Here is a 19,715-nt window from a genome sequence, read left to right as displayed (position 1 = left end):
TTGCTTTTTTTTGGCCATAAGAAGATGAAATGAACAAAACTGAGCTTGGTTTGCCTCTTGCCCATGCCAGATGGCTCCTGAGCCCCAGAGCACTGGGCAGCACGTGGGGTTCCCTCCCTCCCAGGTGCCCTGCAGATGCCAGGCAGCAGAAGGAGAGCAACCTCCTGGCGTCCTCCTGGCTCTTGCACACAGCAGGGACCCCCAAAGGAAGTTTGGTAGATGCCCCAAGCAGGATGAACTCAAAGCTCCCCTGGCCTGGGAAGTCACTTGGTGGTGGCTATTTCATGGATGAAGGGAGGGATGAAGGGAGGGAGGGATAAAGGGGTGGGTGGATAGATGGTTGGATGGATGGAGGAATGGATGGGTGTATGGGTGGATGGATGAAGGGATGGGTAGGTGGATGGATGGAGGAATGGATGGGTGGATGGATGAAGGGATGTGTAGGTGGATGGATGGATGAAGGGATGCACAGGTGGATGGGTGGATGGATAGGAGCAGTGGAACACCTGGGGTTCTGATGGGAATCACATGAGAAGGCCTTCAGGTGTTTAAAAAGCCCACAGAACCATCTGGTGGGGTCAGGACAGTCTGGAGGGTGGCCAAAGCACCCCAAGCAAAGCCCTTTTGGTATCAAACACCACAGGTCTTCTCTAACCCTATGGAATTTGAGACTATCAGAAAGCTCCTCTGGAGAGGGGATTCATTCCTGCTAGGATGAGATGATGTGACTGTGTCTCTTGGTGCCTCTTGGGCCAGCACATGACCCTAGGAGTGCTCTGCCCAAAGGCTTAGTGCCCACCTGGCAGTGCTGGGTTAAGACTCAGTGCTCTTAAAGGTCTCCTTAAACGACCCATGGATTCCAACACCACCCCCCCCCCCCCCCCAGCCTCCCCAAAACCCCTTTGCTGCAGCTTTGCGGGGTGGGATGAAGCAGCAGTGGGTGCTTGGGGTGTGGCCTGGCAGTGCTGACCTCTCTGTGCCTCCCCAAGGTGGCAGAGCAGCTGATGACCATCGCCTATGAGAGCGGCGTCAACCTCTTCGACACGGCCGAGGTCTACGCGGCTGGCAAGTGAGTGCCCAGCGCCAGCTCCTCTGCCCTCAGCTCCTTCCACGTGGCTCTGGTACAGCCCTTTGTGCTGGAGGGGGCTCAGGCTCTGGTGGTGCTTGGAGAAGCCCTTTTTTCTCGAGGGGGACAGAACAGCCTTGGTGCTTGCAGCACTCTTTACGCTGGAGGAGCAGAGAGTTAGGCTGGGAGGGTGGCAAGAGACTGGCAGAGGTTGCCCAGGGAGGCTGTGGAGCACAGAGCTCCAATTGTTAAGGTCTCTAATTTTTTTTTTTAAAGAGACTTCAATGTTTAAGGCTTCCAAACTATTTAACAGGTGAAATTGTTAAGGTTTCTTTTTTTCTAGAGCTCAGATTTTTGACAGACTTCCATTTCAAAGAGACTTCAGCTTCTATGGTTGCCAACTTCTTTCAACAGCTCAAACCTTTCAGGTTACTAATTTGTTTTACAGCTCTGCTTGTTAAGAGGCTTAAGGGTTCCAAAAGTTTTAAGAGCTCAGAAATGTTCAGGTTTCTGGCTGGCATCTGGGTGGCACCAGGCACAGAAGCTGGGCTAGGTGGCACTGAGCATCCTCCTTTGTCTCCCCTCACTGGGACTTTCTCTCTCTCTTGTAGGGCTGAGGTCATCTTGGGGAACATCCTGAAGAAGAAGGGCTGGAGGTATTGTACCACTGGCTGGCATCTGCTGTCACTTTGAGGAGATGCTAGCCCAGGACCAAGTGCTGCTGTTGCCAGGCAGTGGTGGGAGCTTGCCTGTGTGATGGGCGCAGAATCCTTTGGTTGGTAGAGCCCTTTCAGACCACCAAATCCAACCATTAACCCAGCACTGCCAGGAGCCCACTAAACCATGCCCCTCAGCATCACTCAGAGCAGCCAGCCAGACCTTTCCCATGCAGGACAAGAATGTTCTCCTGGCGTTTTGGGAGGCAGAGTGGCTCCACAAGGCTGTGTGACCACCAGCTGTGGCAGGAGACCATCCTCCCTGTGCCAGGCTGTGTGACCACCAGCTGTGGCAGGAGACCATCCTCCCTGTGCCAGGCACCGTTGGCTTCTGATGCCACCCCCCACGGGGCATTTAAAGCACACAGGTTTAGCATCTTTGGGGGCTTCTGGAGAGCACTTAGTTCATCTTCCTCCCACGTGTGTGTCATGTTCAGCCCTCAAGTGGAGAAGCTGTTGTGGTGATGCTCACTCCAAACCCCCCCTGGGTTGGTTCCTCAGTAGGCAATATTCTGGGTGCTGTGGGGGACACAAAGTGGAGCCTAGCAAAGGGTGGAGAAGTTGTGTGTTGTGCATGCAAGGGGCTGGACTTTGCATGCTGGATGAGCTCACTCCTGGAGTTTTAACCACTCTGGGAATATCATGGGATCATGGAGAAGGGGAGGCTGAGGGGGGACCTTCTGGCTGAAAGGTTGGAGTGAGGTGGCAGTTGGGTTCTTCTCCCTAGTATCAGGTGGTAGGATAAGAGGAAACAGCCTCAGACTGTACCAGGAGAGGGTTAGGTTAGACACAAGGAACTATTTCTTTGCTGCCAGAGTGGTCAGGCACTGGCACTGGCTACCCAGTGCCCATCCCTGTGGCCACGGCTCTTGGGGCCATGGTTTGGTGTCCATGATGGACTAAGGTTGAACTCAATGATCTCAGAGGTCTTTTCCAACCAAACCCACTCTAGCACTCTATGATCTTAAAGACCTTTTCCAGCCACAAAGATTTCACCATTCCATGAGTTGGGTGTTTTAGCACAGGTTGGGCATGAAGAACAGTTGGTTCAGGGGCTGGCACAGGCTGCCCAGGGAGGTGGTGGAGTCCCCAGCCCTGGGGGTACTCAAGAAACCTGTGGCCATGGCACTTGCAGCTGTGGTTTGATGGCCACAGTGGTGCTGGGCTGGTGGTTGGACTAGATGGTCTCAGAGGGCTTTTGCAACCCAAACAACCCTGTGGGTCTGTAAGGAGAGGCACAGGACTTGGGTGTGGGGAGGAAGATGCTTTGTAGCCTCCTGGGTTAGGGCCCCAGAAGTGACTTACTCCAGAATGAGAACCTTTTGCTCTCTCCAGTTCACTTCAGTCTCTGGTTGCCAGCTTATGGCCACTCCTTGCCTGTTACAGACCTGAGCACAGGGTGGGGGAGAAGTGGCCTCTAGCCCTGTTTTAAATGGGCTGTCCAATGCTTGCTGAGCAGCCAGGCATGGCCACCACCCTGGCAAGCTGGAGCACTGCTGCTGGCCCACGCTCCATGCTCCTGCTCTTTGGTAGCCATCGTTGCTTTCTCTGCTCTCTTTGCAGGAGGTCCAGTCTGGTCATAACCACAAAGCTCTACTGGGGTGGAAAGTAAGTGTTGGAGGCACTCGTGGGGTTTGCTGCCTGCTTTTGCTCCTTCGCTGCCAGGCAGCTGGGTGGAGACTCAGGGCACCTCAGAGGGGTGCTGGAAGTGTTGGGCAGGGGCTTGCCAGGCAGGGCTGTGACCATGCTGAGTGGGCAGAGGGAATGCATCATCCCAGGTGATGTTGGCAGCGAGACCAAAGGAGGTGTGGGGGTCCCTCTGCTCTCACCTCATGTTGGGGTGCTCAAAGCAGGATGGAAACCCAACCCTCCATGGTGGTGACCACCTCAGCCTCCTAACAGCCTGTTCTTGCCTTTGCAGAGCTGAGACAGAAAGAGGCCTCTCCAGAAAACACATCATTGAAGGTAGGTGGTGCATGGGGCTGGGCATGCTCCAAGGGCCTGGCATGGGCATGCTCCAAGGGCCTGGCATGGGCATGCTGGGCTGCTTGAGCTGGTGTTCAAAACCTGCGTGGGACATGGCCCAGTGGTCAAGGGGAGAAAGCTGGGCTGGATCATCTTAGAGGTCTTTTGCAAGCTGAGTGAGCCTATGATGATCTGAGCCCTGTGCTCACAACCCCTCTGTGCCAGCCCTGGGGGGGGCAGGGCCCAAAACACACCCAAGGATGCAGACAAGGACCTTGGAGGTGGTGATGGGACTGGAGGACCTCCCTTATGAGGACAGGCTGAAGAAGTTTGGGCTGTTCAGCCTGAAGAAGACTCCAAGAGACCTTTCTGTGGCCCTTCAGTAAAGGGGTCAATAAGAAGGACTGGGACAGACTTCTCATGAGGGCCTGTGGTGGCAGGAGCAGAGGTGATGAGTTCAGAGTCAAATGGGAGATCTATGCTTGGATTTGGTGACCTTGGAGGCCTTTTCCAACCTAAATGATTCTATGGTTTGATGTAAGGAAGAAGCTCTTCAATGGGGGGTGGTGAGAGCCAGGCCCAAGTTGCCCAGGGAGGTGGCAGATGACCATCCCTGGAGCCACTGCAGGTCAGGTTTGGGGCTCTGAGCAGCCTGCTCCAGCTACAGCTGTCCCTGCTGGCTGCAGGGGGCTTGGACTGGATGACCTTGGAAGTTGCCTTCCCACCCAACCCATTCCATCATTATTCCAGCTTTCCTCAAACAGGGAGAGCAACCTCACTGCCCACACGAAGCCTTCTCTACCTCACCTCTCTGCTGCCAGCACCTGTGGGGCTCTGCTCTCCTCAGCAGGTGTGCCCTTGGCTGGCTCTGTGCATGCACATCTGTGCCCTGCTCCTGCAGCAGCTGGGCTGGGCTTGGCCATGCTGGGGATTCAGTCTAGCCTGAGACTGCAGCAGCTCTACAATGCTGTCCCCAAGAGCAACCCAAATCCCAGTGCTGGGAGATGGCAGCAGGCAGAAGGGTGCAGAGATGGGTCTGGAGCTGCTCTGCTGACACCTCCCAGGTGTGCAATGGCCAGGGGGGCTCCTGTGGTGGAGCAGGGAGGGATGAGGACACAGGAGATGGCCTCTACATAAATCCTGAGTGGAAACTTGAATGGCTTTGAGGAAGAGCTGCAGAAAGCCATGGAAGGAATCTTTGGTGGGGTGCAACTCCTCATGGGCTTGGGGAGCCCTCATAAAATCAAAGAATCAACCAGGCTGGCAGAGAGCTCCAGGCTCAGCCAGCCCAACCTAGCACCCAGCCAGGCTTGGCTGCAACACCTCCAGGCACGGCCACTCCAGCACCTCCCTGGGCAGCCCATTCCTTAGAGGCAGGAAGGGAGCATCAGGCTTGGTACCTGTGCTCAGATCTCTGCAGGAGCATTCACACCACCCACCTCGTGTTGCTGTGTGACCCACTTCTGTCTGCTGCCTCCCCAAGATGTGCCAAACGTCTTCTCTAGGTTACTGGGAGGTGAAACTTCATATCTTGGGTTCAGTTTTGGGCCTCTTGCTCCAAGGAGAACACTGAAGGGCTGGAGCAGGTCCAGAGAAGGGCAACAAAGCTGGGGAAGGGTCTGGAAAACAGGGCTGGGGAGGAGCAGCTGGGGGTGTGCAGTGTGGAGAAGAGAAGGCTGAGGGAGACCTTTTGGATGTGATCTTGAAGACCTTTTCCAGCCTTTTTGATTCTGTGATTTGGAGGCCATGGGGAGATGGCCAGAACACAGCTAGGAATAGGTAGGCTCAGCCTGGAGGTTAGGAAGAAGTTCCTCAGCATGAGGGTGGTGAGAGCCTGGCAGGGGCTGCCCAGGGAGGTGGTGGAAGCCTGATCCCTGGAGGTGTTTCAGGCCAGGCTGGCTGAGGCTGTGGGCAGCCTGCTCTGGTGTGAGGTGTCCCTGGGCATGGCAGGGGGTTGGAGCTGGATGGTCCTTGTGGTCCCTTCCAGCCCTGCCTGGTTCTGTGGTCCTGTGTTGGGTTGACAGTTGGACTTGCTGGCCTTAGAGGGCTTTGCCAGCCTTTACCATTCTATGAAACACTGCCAAGTGCCCTGGGGGCTAGCACAGGGCTGTAGGCTGTGCTGTGGTCACAGAATCACAGAGCATTAGGGGTTGGAAGGGACCTCGAAACCTCACCCAGCCCAAGCCCCTGCCAGAGCAGCAGCACCCAGGGCAGGGCACTCAGAGCACACTGAGGTGGGTTTGGGATGGCCCCAGAGCAGGGATGTCCCCACAGCCTCTCTGGGCAGCCTGCTCCAGGCTCCAGCACCCTCACAAAGTTCTCCCTTCTGCTCCCCTGGCACCTCCTCTGCTCCGGCTGGCACCTGGTGCCCCTTGGCCTGTCCTTGGCCACCCCTGAGCAGAGCCTGGCTCCAGCCCTGCACATCTTCAGCAGCAGCACTGAGGGCAGCCCTCAGGCTCCTCTGCTCCAAGCAGCCCCAGCTCCCTCAGCCTGGCCTCCCAGCAGAGCTGCCACTGCCTGCAGCAGCCTGGGGGCTCTGGGCTGGGCTCTCTGCAGCACTTCCCTGAGCTCCTTCCTCAGCTGAGGGCCCAGAACTGGGCACAAGATTGCAGCTGTGGCCTCAGCAGGGCAGAGCAGAGTGATGCCAGCCAGGTAGGTTCACAACCCGGAGCTGAAAGCCTCTCCAGGCAGCCCAGCAGCAGGGCGGTGCCTTTCTCCTGGCCGCGCAGCGGATGCGGCGCTCATGAAGGCTGCTCTTTGGTTAGCGAGATAAGCCCTAACTGATTACAGCACTGCCTGCTTCAGCTGCTGCTTGCTGCCAGGGGAAATTAGCAGAGGGCAAATTGAGGCTGATCTCCACGAGGGGTGTGCTGTGGTGAGGGTCGTTTGAGGGCACAAGAAGGGAGCAGAGGAGATGGAGGAGATTTTGCTTTGATCTTTGCTTGGCAGAAAGCAGTAGAAACTTTGAGGCTTCTGGGCAGAAGTGGCAGCTTGAGCTTGGCCATGGGAAGGGTCTCAACGAGGCAGAGATGTGGTGCTGAAGGCCATGGCTCAGCACCAGCCTTGGGGGAGTTAGAATGGTTGGACTCAATGTGAAGGAGAGACTGAGGCAGTTGGGGCTGTGCAGTCTGCAGAGGAGAAGGCTCTGAGAAGACCTCATTGTGGCCTTGCAGGAGTCCCTTTCTTAAGGAGGCTGCAAGAAAGCTGGGGAGGGACTTGTGAGGCTGCCAGGGAGTGACAGGACTGGGGGGAATGGAGCAAAGCTGGAAATGAGGAGAGTCAGCCTGGAGGTGAGGAAGAAGTTGTTCAGCATGAGGGTGGTGAGAGCCTGGCAGGGGCTGCCCAGGGAGGTGGTGGATGAGGTCAGCCAGGCTGGCTGAGGCTGTGGGCAGCCTGCTCTGGTGTGAGGTGTCCCTGGGCATGGTAGGGGGGCTGGAACTGGCTGATCCTTGTGGTCCCTTCCAACCCTGACTGATTCTGTGATTCTCTGATGAGGGTAAGGGGAGACCTCTCTGCTCCATACAGCTCCCTGAGATGAGCTTGGAGTGCAGTGGGGGTTGGGTTCTCCTGCCTAGTCCCAGGTGATAGGAGAGGAAATGGCCTGAAACTGTGCCAGGGGAGGGTTAGGTGGGAGAGGAGGGAAAAGTTATTTGCTGCAAGAGTGGTCAGGGACTGGCACAGGCTGCCCAGGGAGGTGGTGGAGTCCTCATGCATGGAGGTGCTCCAGAAACCTGTGGCCATGGCACTTGGGGACATGGTTTAGTAGCCACGGTGGTGTTAGGTTATACTCAGTGATCTCAGAGGTCTTTTCCAACCAAAGCAATTCTACAACTCTGTGATCTTAAAGGTCTTTTCCAACCACAAAGATGTCATCATTCCACGATTTGGGTGTTTCCAGCAGGTGCCTCCTCACCTGTCCTGCAGCAGAGGTCACTCCTCCCCAGGAGCAGGACCCTGCCCTTGCCCTGGTTGAACTTCCTGAGGTTGCTCTGCCCCAGCTCTGAAGCCTGAACAGGTCTGGCTGAGTGGCAGCACGGCCTGGGGGGTGCCAGCCTCTGCTCCCAGCTTGGCACCAGCAGCAAAGTGCCCGAGGCTGCACTCAGGCTGCTGGACAGGAGTGGAGGCAGTGCGGAGCCCAGGGGCGCACCCCAGCCGCAGGTCCCCAAGCAGCCCCTGCGGCGCTGGTCGCAGCCCTCCCAGCTCTGCCCTTCAGGCAGCTCTGCAGCCACCAGCAGAGTACAAACGGCTCTCAGCAGCTCTCTCTGCCACCCTGCCCCTGCCTGGCTCTCACCAGCTCTTGTCTCTGCTTTGCTGTTCCCAGGGCTGAAGGCTTCTCTCCAGAGGCTGCAGCTGGAGTATGTGGATGTGGTCTTCGCCAACCGCCCGGACAACAACACCCCCATGGAAGGTCAGGGCAGGTGTGGTGGTCTGAGGGGCTCCAGGCTGGCCCAGATTTCCTAAAACAACTGCAGAGACCAAGATCAGGGCCTTGGTGTGGCTGGTCCTGGCGTGGGGCTGGGAGGAAACGAAAACCAAGGTGGGAGTTATGCAGGATTTGGGTGGGGAAGGTTGAACTGCGAGAAGCGAAGCCTCTGCTTGGTGAGGTCCTGCAGCTGCTCACGCCCCAGGGACACCAGCTGGTAGCTCCTGGGTGGAAGCTGGAGGCTCCCTGATGCCCCACTTGGTGGCTTTGAGCTTGTTTGGATTTTTTTCACTCTGATATGGGTCAAGAACTGGCTGGAGGGCTGGGCCCAGAGAGTGGTGGTGAATGGTGCCACGTCCAGCTGGCACCGATGCTGTGCCCCAGGGATCAGTGCTGGGCACAGTCCTGTTCAGTATCTTTACTGATGATCTGGAGCAGGGGATTGAGTCCAGCAGCAGTAAGTTTGCAGATGACACCAAGCTAGCAGCAGCTGTGGAGCCGTTGGAGGGTAGCAGAGCCCTGCAGAGGGACCTGGCCAGGCTGGACATGGTCCACCTGGGGCATGGTGGGGACACTCAGAGCATAGTGTGAGGCCCCTTGGGGCATGGTGGAGACTCCTTGGGGGCATGGTGGGGGACACTCAGAGCATGGTGAGGCCCCTTGGGGCACAGAGAGCAATGATGCTCTGCCCAGGGCTGGGCACAATCTTGGTGCCTGAGCCACCCACCCCTCCACTGTGGTGGGGAATGGTCCTGGTTAAGTAGAGAGCACTAAATGCAGGGAATCAGGGTGGGAAGGTGCAGGAGCTGTGGCTGGCTGTGAGCTTTGGTGACCTGAGAGCCATCTGCATGTGTTGGTACCTGCTGGCACAGCCCAGTTCTGCAGCCCTCAGCATCTTCTGGAGCCAGTGCCCTATTTGCTGTCCCGGCCCTCCTGCCACGGGAGCTGACACAGCCATTCCCAGCGTGGCAGGAAAGCAGCCTCCCAGCTCCCTAAAGCCCAGCGAGAAGCAAGACTTGCAGGCTGCAGGAGCTGTCACACACAGCCCAGCTCAGCGCCTGGCTGCTCCCCCTGCAGCTCCCGGCCTGGCACTCAGCAGAGCTGACAGCTCTTTGCTTCCTGAGCGTGGGGCTGAGTGACCTGCTAGAGCCCCCGCGTGGGTGGCACTGCCACTCTCTTGTGCAGCCAGTGCCAGTGGCTGCGGGTTGGAGGAAGCAGGCTGGCATCTCTGAGAGCAGTGCAGCGTTTTGCAGCAGCTGCCGAGGCGAGGGCAGCTCAGAGGATGTGTCCCGCGGGGGCAGCAGTGACCTCTCCGCTCGGTCAGTCGCCACCCGAGGAGGCAGTGCCCAGCACGCCTGCCCTGCCCGCCTGGCACAGCTCTCAGCATCCTGCCGGCAGCCCCTGGCAGCAGCCGCGGCGCTTGGGGAGGCTGGGAGCAGGGTGACAAAAGGGACATTTTTCTCTTGTGAATGGCCCTGCTGCTGCTGCTGCTTTCTCTCTGCTTGGGGCTTTTTTTTATGCTTCACCTACTAAGCCACTTCCATCCCAGAGCATCTGCTGAGCCATCTGTTGGTTCCTCACTGCCTGGCATGCAGAGTCAGGGCAGAGCTGCCTTCAGGAGGCACCATCCCTCCTCCCTCTCCTTGCATGCCTTTGCTTTTCCCAGGAGGAAATAGCTGCTCCTGATGGACAGCCCTTCGGAGGGGACCTTAAAAGGTCTCCTGCTCTTGCTGCTGCTGCCAGGCAGTGCTCACAGCCTGCTCCTGGGGCTGTGTGCTGGGAGGTGCAAGCAAACCGAGGCAAGGCTCAACTGGCATTGGTCATTTTGCTTCCCCCACTGGCTGCCTGCAGGCAGGTCGAGGTCCCTCTGCCACTGCTTGGGGTCTTGCATCCACTGGGATGTGTCTGTGGGTGTCAGGCACAGGAGCAGCTCTGCTGTGGGCACAGGCTGAGGGAGCTGTGGGGGTGCAGCCTGCAGAGGAGAAGGCTCCAGGGGCACCTCAGAGCTGCCTGTCAATAGCTGAAGGGATCCTGCAGGAAGGCTGCAGAGGGACTTGTGCAGTTCTGGGCTCTTCAAGAGAGATGTTGAGGTGCTGGAAGGTGCCCAGAGCAGGGCAGCAAGGCTGGGGAGGGGCCTGGAGCACAGCCCTGTGAGGAGAGGCTGAGGGAGCTGGGGGGGTGCAGCCTGCAGCAGAGGAGGCTCAGGGCAGAGCTCATTGCTGCCTGCAGCTGCCTGCAGGGAGGCTGTAGCCAGGTGGGGTTGGGCTCTGCTGCCAGGCAGCCAGGGACAGAAGAAGGGGACACAGCCTGAAACTGTGCCAGGGCAGGTCTAGGCTGGATGTTAGGAGGGAGTTGCTGGCAGAGAGAGTGATTGGCACTGGAAAGGGCTGCCCAGGGAGGTGGTGCAGTCGCTGTTGCTACCAGAGAACTTTCAGCCACTTCCCCATGTTTCACTTCTGCTGCCTGGGGGCTGTTTTCTGTGCTTCTAAGCATTCATTTATGCTTAAAAATACCTTCCCCATCCTGAAGTGATGCCATTTGTGCCACCCAGCTGGCAGACTGGAGCAGTCCAGGCGTGTGCTCTTCACAAGCCACCCCTTCTCCATCCCTTTGGGATCAGGCTCTGGTAAACAGGAGGAGGCAGATTTCAGCCTGCTCTTTATTTTATGGCTTTGCTGGGTTGTTTTTTTTTCTCTCTCTCTCTGAGTTGACTTCATTTTAACTTGAAAGGAGTAGAGGTGGGAGGAAGGAAAACAAGCAGGGAGTGCAGTGTGTAAGAGGCGTGTGATGAGCTGCTTATCACAACTCCTCCATGGCAGCCTGGCAAAAAATAGACAACTGAATGCAGGCAGAAGCTGGTGGTGCCAGGGAGGGAGAGATGGGGTGTGGGGGGATGGTGATGGAGCTGCCTGCAGCACCCAGCTGGGCTGTGGGCAGCAGAGTGGCTGTTTGAGATGTCCTGGGGTTGGTTTGGGCCAAAGCTAAGACTAAAATGCTTGGAAACAGGGAAAAGTGGTTGTTGGATTGGGATGTGTCTGGGGATATGTCAGGGGTTAGGGCTGGGGTTGGCCAGCAGATAGCTGACAGAAGCTCTGCATCAACCTCTCTGCCTTCTCAAAGAGAAGAAGAGGGAGAGACTGATGGGTGGAGAAGGACCTGTGAGACCTCGTGGACAGGAGAGTGGTTGGCAGCCAGCAATGTGCCCTTGTGCCTAAGAAGGCTGAGGACACCTTGAGGGGCATGAAGAAGAGTGTGGGCAGCAGGGCAAGGGAGGTTCTCCTCCCTCTCTGCTCTGCCCTGCTGAGGCCACAGCTGAGTCCTGGGTCCAGGTCTGGGCTCTCCAGTTCAAGAAGGGCAGGGACTTGCTGGAGAGGGCACAGCAAAAGGCTGCAAAGCTGCTGAGGGGGCTGGAACAGCTCTGGGAGGAGCAAAGGCTGAGAGAGTTGGGGCTGCTTGGTGTGGAGGAGAGCAGCCTGAGGGGGATCTCATCAATGCTGATCAATAGGGATAGGGGCCAGGAGGATAGGGACAGATTTTATCCACTGGTGCCCAGGGACAGCACAAGGGGCAGTGGGCACAAACTGCAACCCAGGAGCTGCCACCTGAGCAGGAGGAGGAAGTTGTTTGTTGTGAGGGTGGTGGAGACCTGGAGCAGGCTGCCCAGAGAGGCTGTGGAGTGTCCTTGTGTGGAGAGCTTCCAGCCCCCCCTGGGCACTGTGCTGCTGGGCAAGCTGCTGTGGGTGCCCTGCTGGAGCAGGGCTGGACTGGCAGAGCTCCAGAGGTCCCTTCCAGTTCCACGGCAGTCACCTGCTGGCAGTAAGCAAATGCAAGCCACATTTTAGTCATCTCTGAGCTGATTTTTCAGCCCTGCTGCCCTCCTGCGTTGAGTTTTCAAAGCCTTCCTGCCAGGTGGTGCTGATCAAGAGCTGGTAAAAGCTGCCCTCAAACACCTGCAGGATCAAGGTCTGTGCACGGAGCCCTCCACTGCCCTCCCAGCCATGCCCTGGCAGGAGGGCACAGCAGCAGCGCTGAGTAGCACAAAGCTGCTCAGGCTTGGCAGCTCCTTGGCGTTTCTAGGTGGCTTTGGGAGGGTCTGGTGCTGCCAAAGTGGCCTGTGTCATTCTCAGCCCAGCTCTGGGGTTGTTTCTTGCCTCTCCTCCTGCAGAGATCGTCCGGGCCATGACACATGTCATCAACCAGGGCATGGCCATGTACTGGGGCACGTCGCGCTGGAGCGCCATGGAGATCATGGTGAGTGGCACCTGCAGGGCAGCCTGCACCCGTGCTCAGCCTCCATCTCTTGGTTCCTCACTGCCTGGCATGCAGAGTCAGGGCAGAGCTGCCTTCAGGAGGCACCATCCCTCCTCCCTCTCCTTGCATGCCTTTGCTTTTCCCAGGAGGAAATAGCTGCTCCTGATGGACAGCCCTTCGGAGGGGACCTTAAAAGGTCTCCTGCTCTTGCTGCTGCTGCCAGGCAGTGCTCACAGCCTGCTCCTGGGGCTGTGTGCTGGGAGGTGCAAGCAAACCGAGGCAAGGCTCAACTGGCATTGGTCATTTTGCTTCCCCCACTGGCTGCCTGCAGGCAGGTCGAGGTCCCTCTGCCACTGCTTGGGGTCTTGCATCCACTGGGATGTGTCTGTGGGTGTCAGGCAGAGGAGCAGCTCTGCTGTGAGCACAGGCTGAGGGAGCTGGGGGGGTGCAGCCTGCAGAGGAGAAGGCTCCAGGGGCACCTCAGAGCTGCCTGTCAATAGCTGAAGGGATCCTGCAGGAAGGCTGCAGAGGGACTTGTGCTGAAGGGGTCTGAGCCAGGCCAAGGGCAATGGTTTGGAGCTGAGGCAGAGCAGGGGGAGAGTGGAGTTGAGGAAGAAGTTCTTCAGTGTGAGGGTGGTGAGAGCCTGGCACAGGCTGCCCAGGGAGGCTGTGGCTGCCTCCTGCCTGGGGCTGTTCAAGGTCAGGTTGGATGAGTCCTTGAGCAGCTGAGTCTAGCTGAGAGGTGTCCCTGGGCATGGCAGGGAGGTTGCAGTAGATGAGCTCTGAGCTCCCTTCCAACCTGATCCATTCTATGATGATTTTATAGTCCCTGCTTAATTAAAAGCTCCAAAGGAATGAGCTGTGGAGCTGAGATTTGACAATCAAAGACCACTCAGATGGTTTGCTGGGGGGGGGTCTTTGATGGCTATTTTGCAGGGCTTCCAAAAGCTTGCTCTGCTGAGTGTGGAAGGAAGATCACAGCATCACAGATGTCAGGGGGTGGAAGGGACCTCCATAGATCATCGAGTCCAAGCCCCCTGCCAGAGCAGGACCAGAGAATCTAGCACAGGTCACACAGGAACTCATCTAGATGGGGCTGAAAAGTCTCCAGGGTCTCCAGGGCTGTCAGTGAGCTGCCTGTGGAGCAGCTTTGGGCTGGAGGAGGCAGAAGATGGACAGTGCCTGGTGGTGGTGGGCACAGGAGCGTAGGCAGTCGTGGGGCTGGTTTCTATCTGGGTAGCTGAGCATGGCCTTGCTTAAGGACAGCCACACCTGAGGTTGTTGGCTCCTGCAGTCTGCAGGAGGACTGGCTGGGGGTACCTGTCCTGCAAGGTGCTCCTGCTTGACAGACTTCTTTATCTGCTGCCTTCTCTGCAGGAAGCCTACTCGGTGGCCAGGCAGTTCAACATGATCCCCCCGGTGTGCGAGCAAGCCGAGTACCATCTCTTCCAGAGGGAGAAGGTGGAGGTGCAGCTGCCTGAGTTATACCATAAAATAGGTACAGGGGGCACTGCTGGCACTCTGGGCTCTTTCCCTGGCACACTGAAGTACCAAGAGGTTGACCTGGGGCTCTGGGATGGGAAGAGTGCTCTGCCTCCCTGCACTGGAGGGGACAGACAGTGACCTATCTGATGCCCTACATGAATGAAACAGCTCAGTGTGCCCCTGAGAAAAGCAGGTGGCAGCTGCCAGGGCTGCTCCTTGCTCTGTAAGGCCCAGCAGAGGATGTATCATGCCTCCTATATCTTCTTGGGTGCTGGGAAGAAGCCCCTTTGGGTGCTGGGAAAGAGACCCTTTGGGCATTGGGAAGAAGCTCTCTGCTCTGAGGGTGCTGGAAGCCTGGAACAAGCTGCCCAGGCAGGTGGTGGAGTCACTGTGCCTGGAGATATTCAAGGCCAGGCTTGATGGGACCCTGAGCAGCCTGATCTCATTGGGCATCTCCCTGCTCACTGCCAGGGAAGTTGGACTGGAGGACCTTTGAAGGTCCCTTCCACCCCAAACCATTCCATGAGCTCTCACTGTGGTGAGAGGGGCCAGGTGGGAGCTGTTGGCCCTGCTAAGCTGGGCTGGTGCAGGAAGAATGTGGTGGTGCTTGGCTGGGTGGGCACAGCAGACTCCTGGCCAGGAGTTTAGGTGCTTGGCTGGAGCAGGAGCCAGGCTGGGGCTGGAGGCTCTCTTGAGGAGCTTTTGGGTGTGAATAAGTTGTGCTAGCAGAGGAGTTGGACCAGAGGTTCCTACCACATGGTTCTGTGACTGAGGACAGCACCTTCCTGGGAGAGCCCAAGTGCAGGTCACCCCCAGCAGCACCAGAAACAAGCAGCAACTGTTCTGCTTTGATTTGCTTAGCTAAAAGTTCCTCTTTCTGACACAGCTCAGAGTGTTCCCAGCCCTTCCCCAGCCTTAAAAGTCTCTTTGTTTTCTCTGCAGGAGTGGGAGCCATGACCTGGTCTCCACTAGCCTGTGGGATCATCTCAGGGAAATATGGCAATGGGGTCCCAGAGAGCTCAAGGGCTGCCCTGAAGGTATGGTTGGAGAAAAGGAGGCACGAAGAACAAAGGGGAACCAGACCCTGGGGGGAGGCTGCTCCAAGCTCTGTGTCCAGAGGTCAGCTCAGGTTCTCTGGCAAGCACACTGCAAAGGGTGGAGAACCTGAGTGGGAAAGAGGCTCTGCTTCCCCTCTGCAGTGAGCTGATGGTTGTGGGGCAGCCTGAAGATGGAGCCAGGCTCCTGAGGGGGCAGGAGAAGGATGCTGTTGCCACCCACTCAGTGAAGTGGCACAAGCCCAGCTCTCTGTCCTGCCTGATGCTCCCAGCTGAGGCTGATCACAGAGTCGTAGCCTTGATTTGGCTGGAAGAGACCTTTCAGGTCATTGACTTGAGCTGCCAGCTCAGCACTGAACCACAGCCCAGTTTTGGGCTCCCCAGTTCAAGAGAGACACAGATCTGCTGGAGAGAGTCCAGGGGAGAGCTGGAAGGATGCTGAAGGGACTTGGGGGTCCCTGATGTGAGGAGAGGCTGAGAGCCCTGGGACTGCTGAGCCTGGAGAAGAGAAGGCTGAGAGGGGATCTGAGCAATGTCTGCACATGCCAGAAGGGCTGGGGGCAGAAGAAGGTGCCAGGCTCTTTGCAGGGCAGGCTGTGGAGTGTCCTTGTGTGCAGAGCTTCCAGCCCCCTTGGACGTGTTCCTGGGTGCCCTGCCCTGGGTGCCCCTGCTCTGGCAGGGTGGCCTGGGTGACCTCCAGGGGTCCCTTCCAACCTCTGCCGTTCTGGCTCCGCGCTCCGCAGTGCTACCAGTGGCTGAAGGAGAAGATCATCAGCGAGGAGGGCAGGAAGCAGCAGGGCAAGCTGAAGGACCTGTCGCCCATCGCCGAGCGCCTGGGCTGCACGCTGCCGCAGCTGGCCGTCGGTAGGTGCCCGCGGGGCGCGGTGCCACCCGCCCGGGGCGCAGGGGGCGGCTTGCAGGCGCCCGGAGGGATGGGTGGGACTGTGGCAGAGGAGGAGGAGGGGACCTGCTGGAGAGCAGCCTCGTGGAGAGTGCTGGTGGGCGACATCCACGGCACAGCAGTGTGCCCTGGTGGCCAAGAGGGCCGATGGGATCCTGGGGGGCATGAGGAGTGTGGGCAGCAGGGACAGGGAGGTTCCACTCCTCCTCTCCTCTGCCCAAGCGAGGCTGCAGCTGCAGTGCCGGGGCCAGCTCTGGGCTCCCCAGCTCAGGAGGGGCAGGGAAGTGCTGGAGAGAGCCCAGGGCAGGCTGCAGAGCTGCTGAGGGGCCTGGGGCAGCTCTGGGAGCAGCAGAGGCTGAGAGCCCTGGGGCTGAGAGCCTGCACAAGAGCAGCCCCAGAGGGCAGCTGAGCAGTGCTCAGCAACAGCTAAAGGCTGGGGGCAAGAGGCTGGGGCCAGGCTCCTGGCAGTGTCTTGTTCAGACAGACAATGTCCTCCCTCTTCCAAGAGAGGCAGGAGCTGTGGCAGATGTTAGGGCCTGGAGCAGTGCCAGGCTGTGCCAGAGAGCTGCTGACCATCTCCTGGCTTTGTCCCCAGCATGGTGCCTGAGAAACGAAGGGGTCAGCTCTGTGCTCTTAGGATCTTCCAACCCAGAGCAGCTGATAGAGAACCTCGGAGCCATACAGGCAAGTGCAAGCTGCTGGCATCTCAGCTGAGCTGGGGGGAGGTAACCCCAACCCAGCCATGCCCTCTCCCTGGAGGTGTTCAAGGCCAGGCTGGATGAGTCCCTGAGCAGCCTGTGCTAGTGGGAGGTGTCCCTGCCTGTGGCAGGGGGTGGGAACTGGCTGAGCTTTGAGCTCCCTTCCAACCCGACCCCTGCTGTGGATCTACAAACAGGCTGCTCAGGGAGGTGGTGCAGTGCCCATCCCTGGAAGTGCTCGGGAAAGCTGTGGCCATGGCACTTTGAGACATGGGGGGGTTGGGTTGAAGGTTGGACTCAAGGATCTTGCAGGTCTTTTCCAGCCCAACCAATTCCCTGTTTCTGTGAAGCATTTATGGACTCAGGAAGGTTGGAAAAGATCCTTCAAGGGCATTGAGTCCAACAAGACCATGACCATAGCCTGATGATTTGCAGGTGTAAATGTGGACCCCCCTTGAAGGAAACCTTACTGTGCTGAGTCAGAGGAGTAACTTGACCCCCTTGAAGGGAACCTTACTGTGCTGAGTCAGAGGAGTTAAATTTGGACCTCTTTGAGGGAAACCTTATTGAGCTGTGGGTGTAAATTTGGGGCTCCCTTGCAGGAGACCTGCTGAGTCACAGGAGTAACTTTGGGCCTCCTTAAGGAAATCTTGATTAACCTTCAGCTCTCTTCTCCCTCCAGGTCCTCCCAAAGATGACCTCCCACATTGTAAACGAGATAGACAACATCCTGGGGAACAAGCCCTACAGCAAGAAGGACTACAGGTCCTAACGTGCTGCATGAGCTCCTCGGCCTGCATGGTCTCCAAAGTGCTCTGGACACCAGTACAGCCCTGACTTAACTCTTGAGAATCCTTCAGCAGCTTGGTGTCTTCTCCTGGCACTGGATCCTTCCAGCTGCCTGCTCTTGCTCCTAACCTGCAGTGACATTTCAAAGCACACTCACTCTCTCTCTCCTTCTCTTTCCCTTGCCCTTTCTCTTTATCTTTCTTTCTCCTTCTCTCTTTAGCTCCCTTTGGCCCTCTCCCCCTCTCCTTGCTCCCTTTGGCCCTCTCCCCCTCTCCTTGCTCCCTTTGGCCCTCTCCCCCTCTCCTTGCTCCCTTTGGCCCTCTCCCCCTCTCCTTGCTCCCTTTGGCCCTCTCCCCCTCTCCTTGCTCCCTTTGGCCCTCTCCCCCTCTCCTTGCTCCCTTTGGCCCTCTCCCCCTCTCCTTGCTCCCTTTGGCCCTCTCCCCCTCTCCTTGCTCCCTTTGGCCCTCTCCCTTCCTCTCCTCTAACCAAGGGCAAGATTGGGATTTTCTCACTTCTGGATTCAGTTTGATCCTTACTTCATTCTTAGCACCTCCTGCTTGTGCTGTGGCAAAGCAAGCAACCAACCAAAACACTTGTGAAGCAAAAACACCCAAAAGGGCAAAAAGAGACTAATTTCTAAGCTTCAGGTACTTGAGAATTCCCAGGAGGATGTACAGCTTTATTTTTTCAATGAAGAACAGAAGCAAAACCAAACCAGCAAAGCCAGCTACAACTTCAGGTTGGAACAAAACCACCTGGGAGAAATCTCAGCTCAAAAGTTGCTTCAGGTCTAAGGGATCAAAAAGGGCAAACTCAAACCCTGCAGTTTGTCCTGCTGAGTTGAGTGGGGGATGTCAGGCAGGGAATTGGTGAGGAATGGAAAGATTCATTGAGTGCATTGGGTTGGAAGGGACCCTCCAAGGGCATCTTGGCCAACCCTCCCTGCAGTCACAGGGACAGCTCCAACCAGAGCAGGCTGCCCAGGGACACATCCAGCCTGACCTTGAGTGTCTGCAGGGATGGGGCCTCCAGCACAGCTCTGGGCAGCCTGTGCCAGTCTCTCACCGCCCTCACTGTGCAGAGCTTCCTCCTGAGGTTCAACCTAACTGTGCCCTGCTCCAAGCCACTGCCCTCAGCCTGTCCCCACAGGCCCTGCTGAGCAGTCTCTCCCCAGCCTGCCTGCAGCTCCCCTGCAGGGACTGAAATGCAGCTCTAAGCTCTCTCTGCAGCCTTCCCTGCTCCAGGCTGCACAGCCACAACACTCCCAGCCTGTTCTCTCAGCAGAGGTTCTGCAGCCTCTGATTACCTTTATGGCCTCCTCTGGACCCTCTCCATCAGGTCCATGCCCTTTTTGTGCTGGGGTTTCCACAGCTGGCCTCAGCTCTGCAGCTGAGCTCTCCCCAGAGCAGAGGGGCAGGATCCCCTCTCTCTGTCTGTGCCCACCCTGCTTTGGATGCTACCCTTGGCATTCTGAGCTGGCAGTGCCCATTGCTGGCTCCTGCCCAGCTTCTTACCTACCAGCACCCCCAAATCCTTTTTCTGCAGGGCTGTTCTCAACCTCAGCATCCCCCAGGCTGCATTAGATAGCTCAGCTCCTAACTCCATCATTCTCTTGGCTGTGGAGTGCTCCTGGGAAGTATTTTCTGAGTAGAAGACAGGAGAGCAGGGTCAGAGAGCTCAGCCTCAAGTGCAAGGTTCAGAACATCAACAGCTGCTGGCAAAAGTCTCCTTCTACACAAAGCTCAACCCAGGAATGCCAGGGTAAACTGCTGGGGTTTTGCTTCTCTCCTTCTGCCTGCTTGAAGGCAGAGCTGTCTCAGCCAACTTCCACAGCCAAGGAGCTTCCTAGGGCTAGAAACACTTGGTGGGGATAGAGAGAGAAAATGTAGCTGCTAAAAGGAGGCCAGAGAGCAGCAGGCACAGGCTCTGCTGGAAGGACACATCTCATAGAGTCATAGGGTGGTAGGGGTTGGAAGGGACCTCTGGAGATCATTGAGTCCGAGGCCCCTGCCAGGCAGGACAGGTCACCCAGGAACACATCCAGATGGGGCTGGAAGCTCTCCAAAGGAGGAGACTGCACAACCTCTCTGGGCAGCCTGCTCCAGACCTCCAGCACCCTCACGGTACAGAGGTTTCTCCTCAGGTGGAGGTGGAACCTCATGGGTTCCAGTTTGATTCCAGTGGCACCCTGTCCCATCACAGGACACCACTGCAAAGGGCCTGGCACCTTCTTCTTGCCCCCAGCCCTTCTGGTATGTGCAGACATTGCTCAGATCCCCTCTCAGCCTTCTCTTCTCCAGGCTCAGCAGTCCCAGGGCTCTCAGCCTCTCCTCACAGCAGAGATCTCCAAGTCCCTTCAGCATCCT

At 57.5% G+C, this 19,715-nt stretch overlaps 1 protein-coding gene across 2 annotated transcripts in view; it reads left to right on the top strand.

Annotated features, from left to right (window-relative positions):
- The window catches only part of LOC135186961 (voltage-gated potassium channel subunit beta-1), a 45,158-nt gene extending 27,297 nt beyond the window's left edge, over positions 1–17,861 (top strand). For both annotated transcript variants that reach the window (XM_064165195.1, XM_064165196.1), the window contains exons 4-14: positions 990–1,069; positions 1,678–1,722; positions 3,346–3,390; positions 3,704–3,747; positions 8,069–8,155; positions 12,336–12,421; positions 13,799–13,919; positions 14,849–14,943; positions 15,705–15,825; positions 16,458–16,546; positions 17,243–17,861. In XM_064165195.1, the coding sequence (XP_064021265.1) occupies positions 990–1,069; positions 1,678–1,722; positions 3,346–3,390; positions 3,704–3,747; positions 8,069–8,155; positions 12,336–12,421; positions 13,799–13,919; positions 14,849–14,943; positions 15,705–15,825; positions 16,458–16,546; positions 17,243–17,332 (903 nt within the window). In that variant the 3' untranslated portion in view covers positions 17,333–17,861. The remainder of the gene's footprint in view (positions 1–989; positions 1,070–1,677; positions 1,723–3,345; positions 3,391–3,703; positions 3,748–8,068; positions 8,156–12,335; positions 12,422–13,798; positions 13,920–14,848; positions 14,944–15,704; positions 15,826–16,457; positions 16,547–17,242) is intronic.
- The last annotated feature ends 1,854 nt before the right edge of the window (positions 17,862–19,715 follow it).

This window comes from Pogoniulus pusillus, chromosome 26 (assembly GCF_015220805.1).
Source record: "Pogoniulus pusillus isolate bPogPus1 chromosome 26, bPogPus1.pri, whole genome shotgun sequence".
Lineage (NCBI taxonomy): Eukaryota > Metazoa > Chordata > Aves > Piciformes > Lybiidae > Pogoniulus > Pogoniulus pusillus.
The sequence above is the reverse complement of the archived record's forward strand: the minus strand, read 5'-3'. Positions and strand labels throughout refer to the sequence as shown.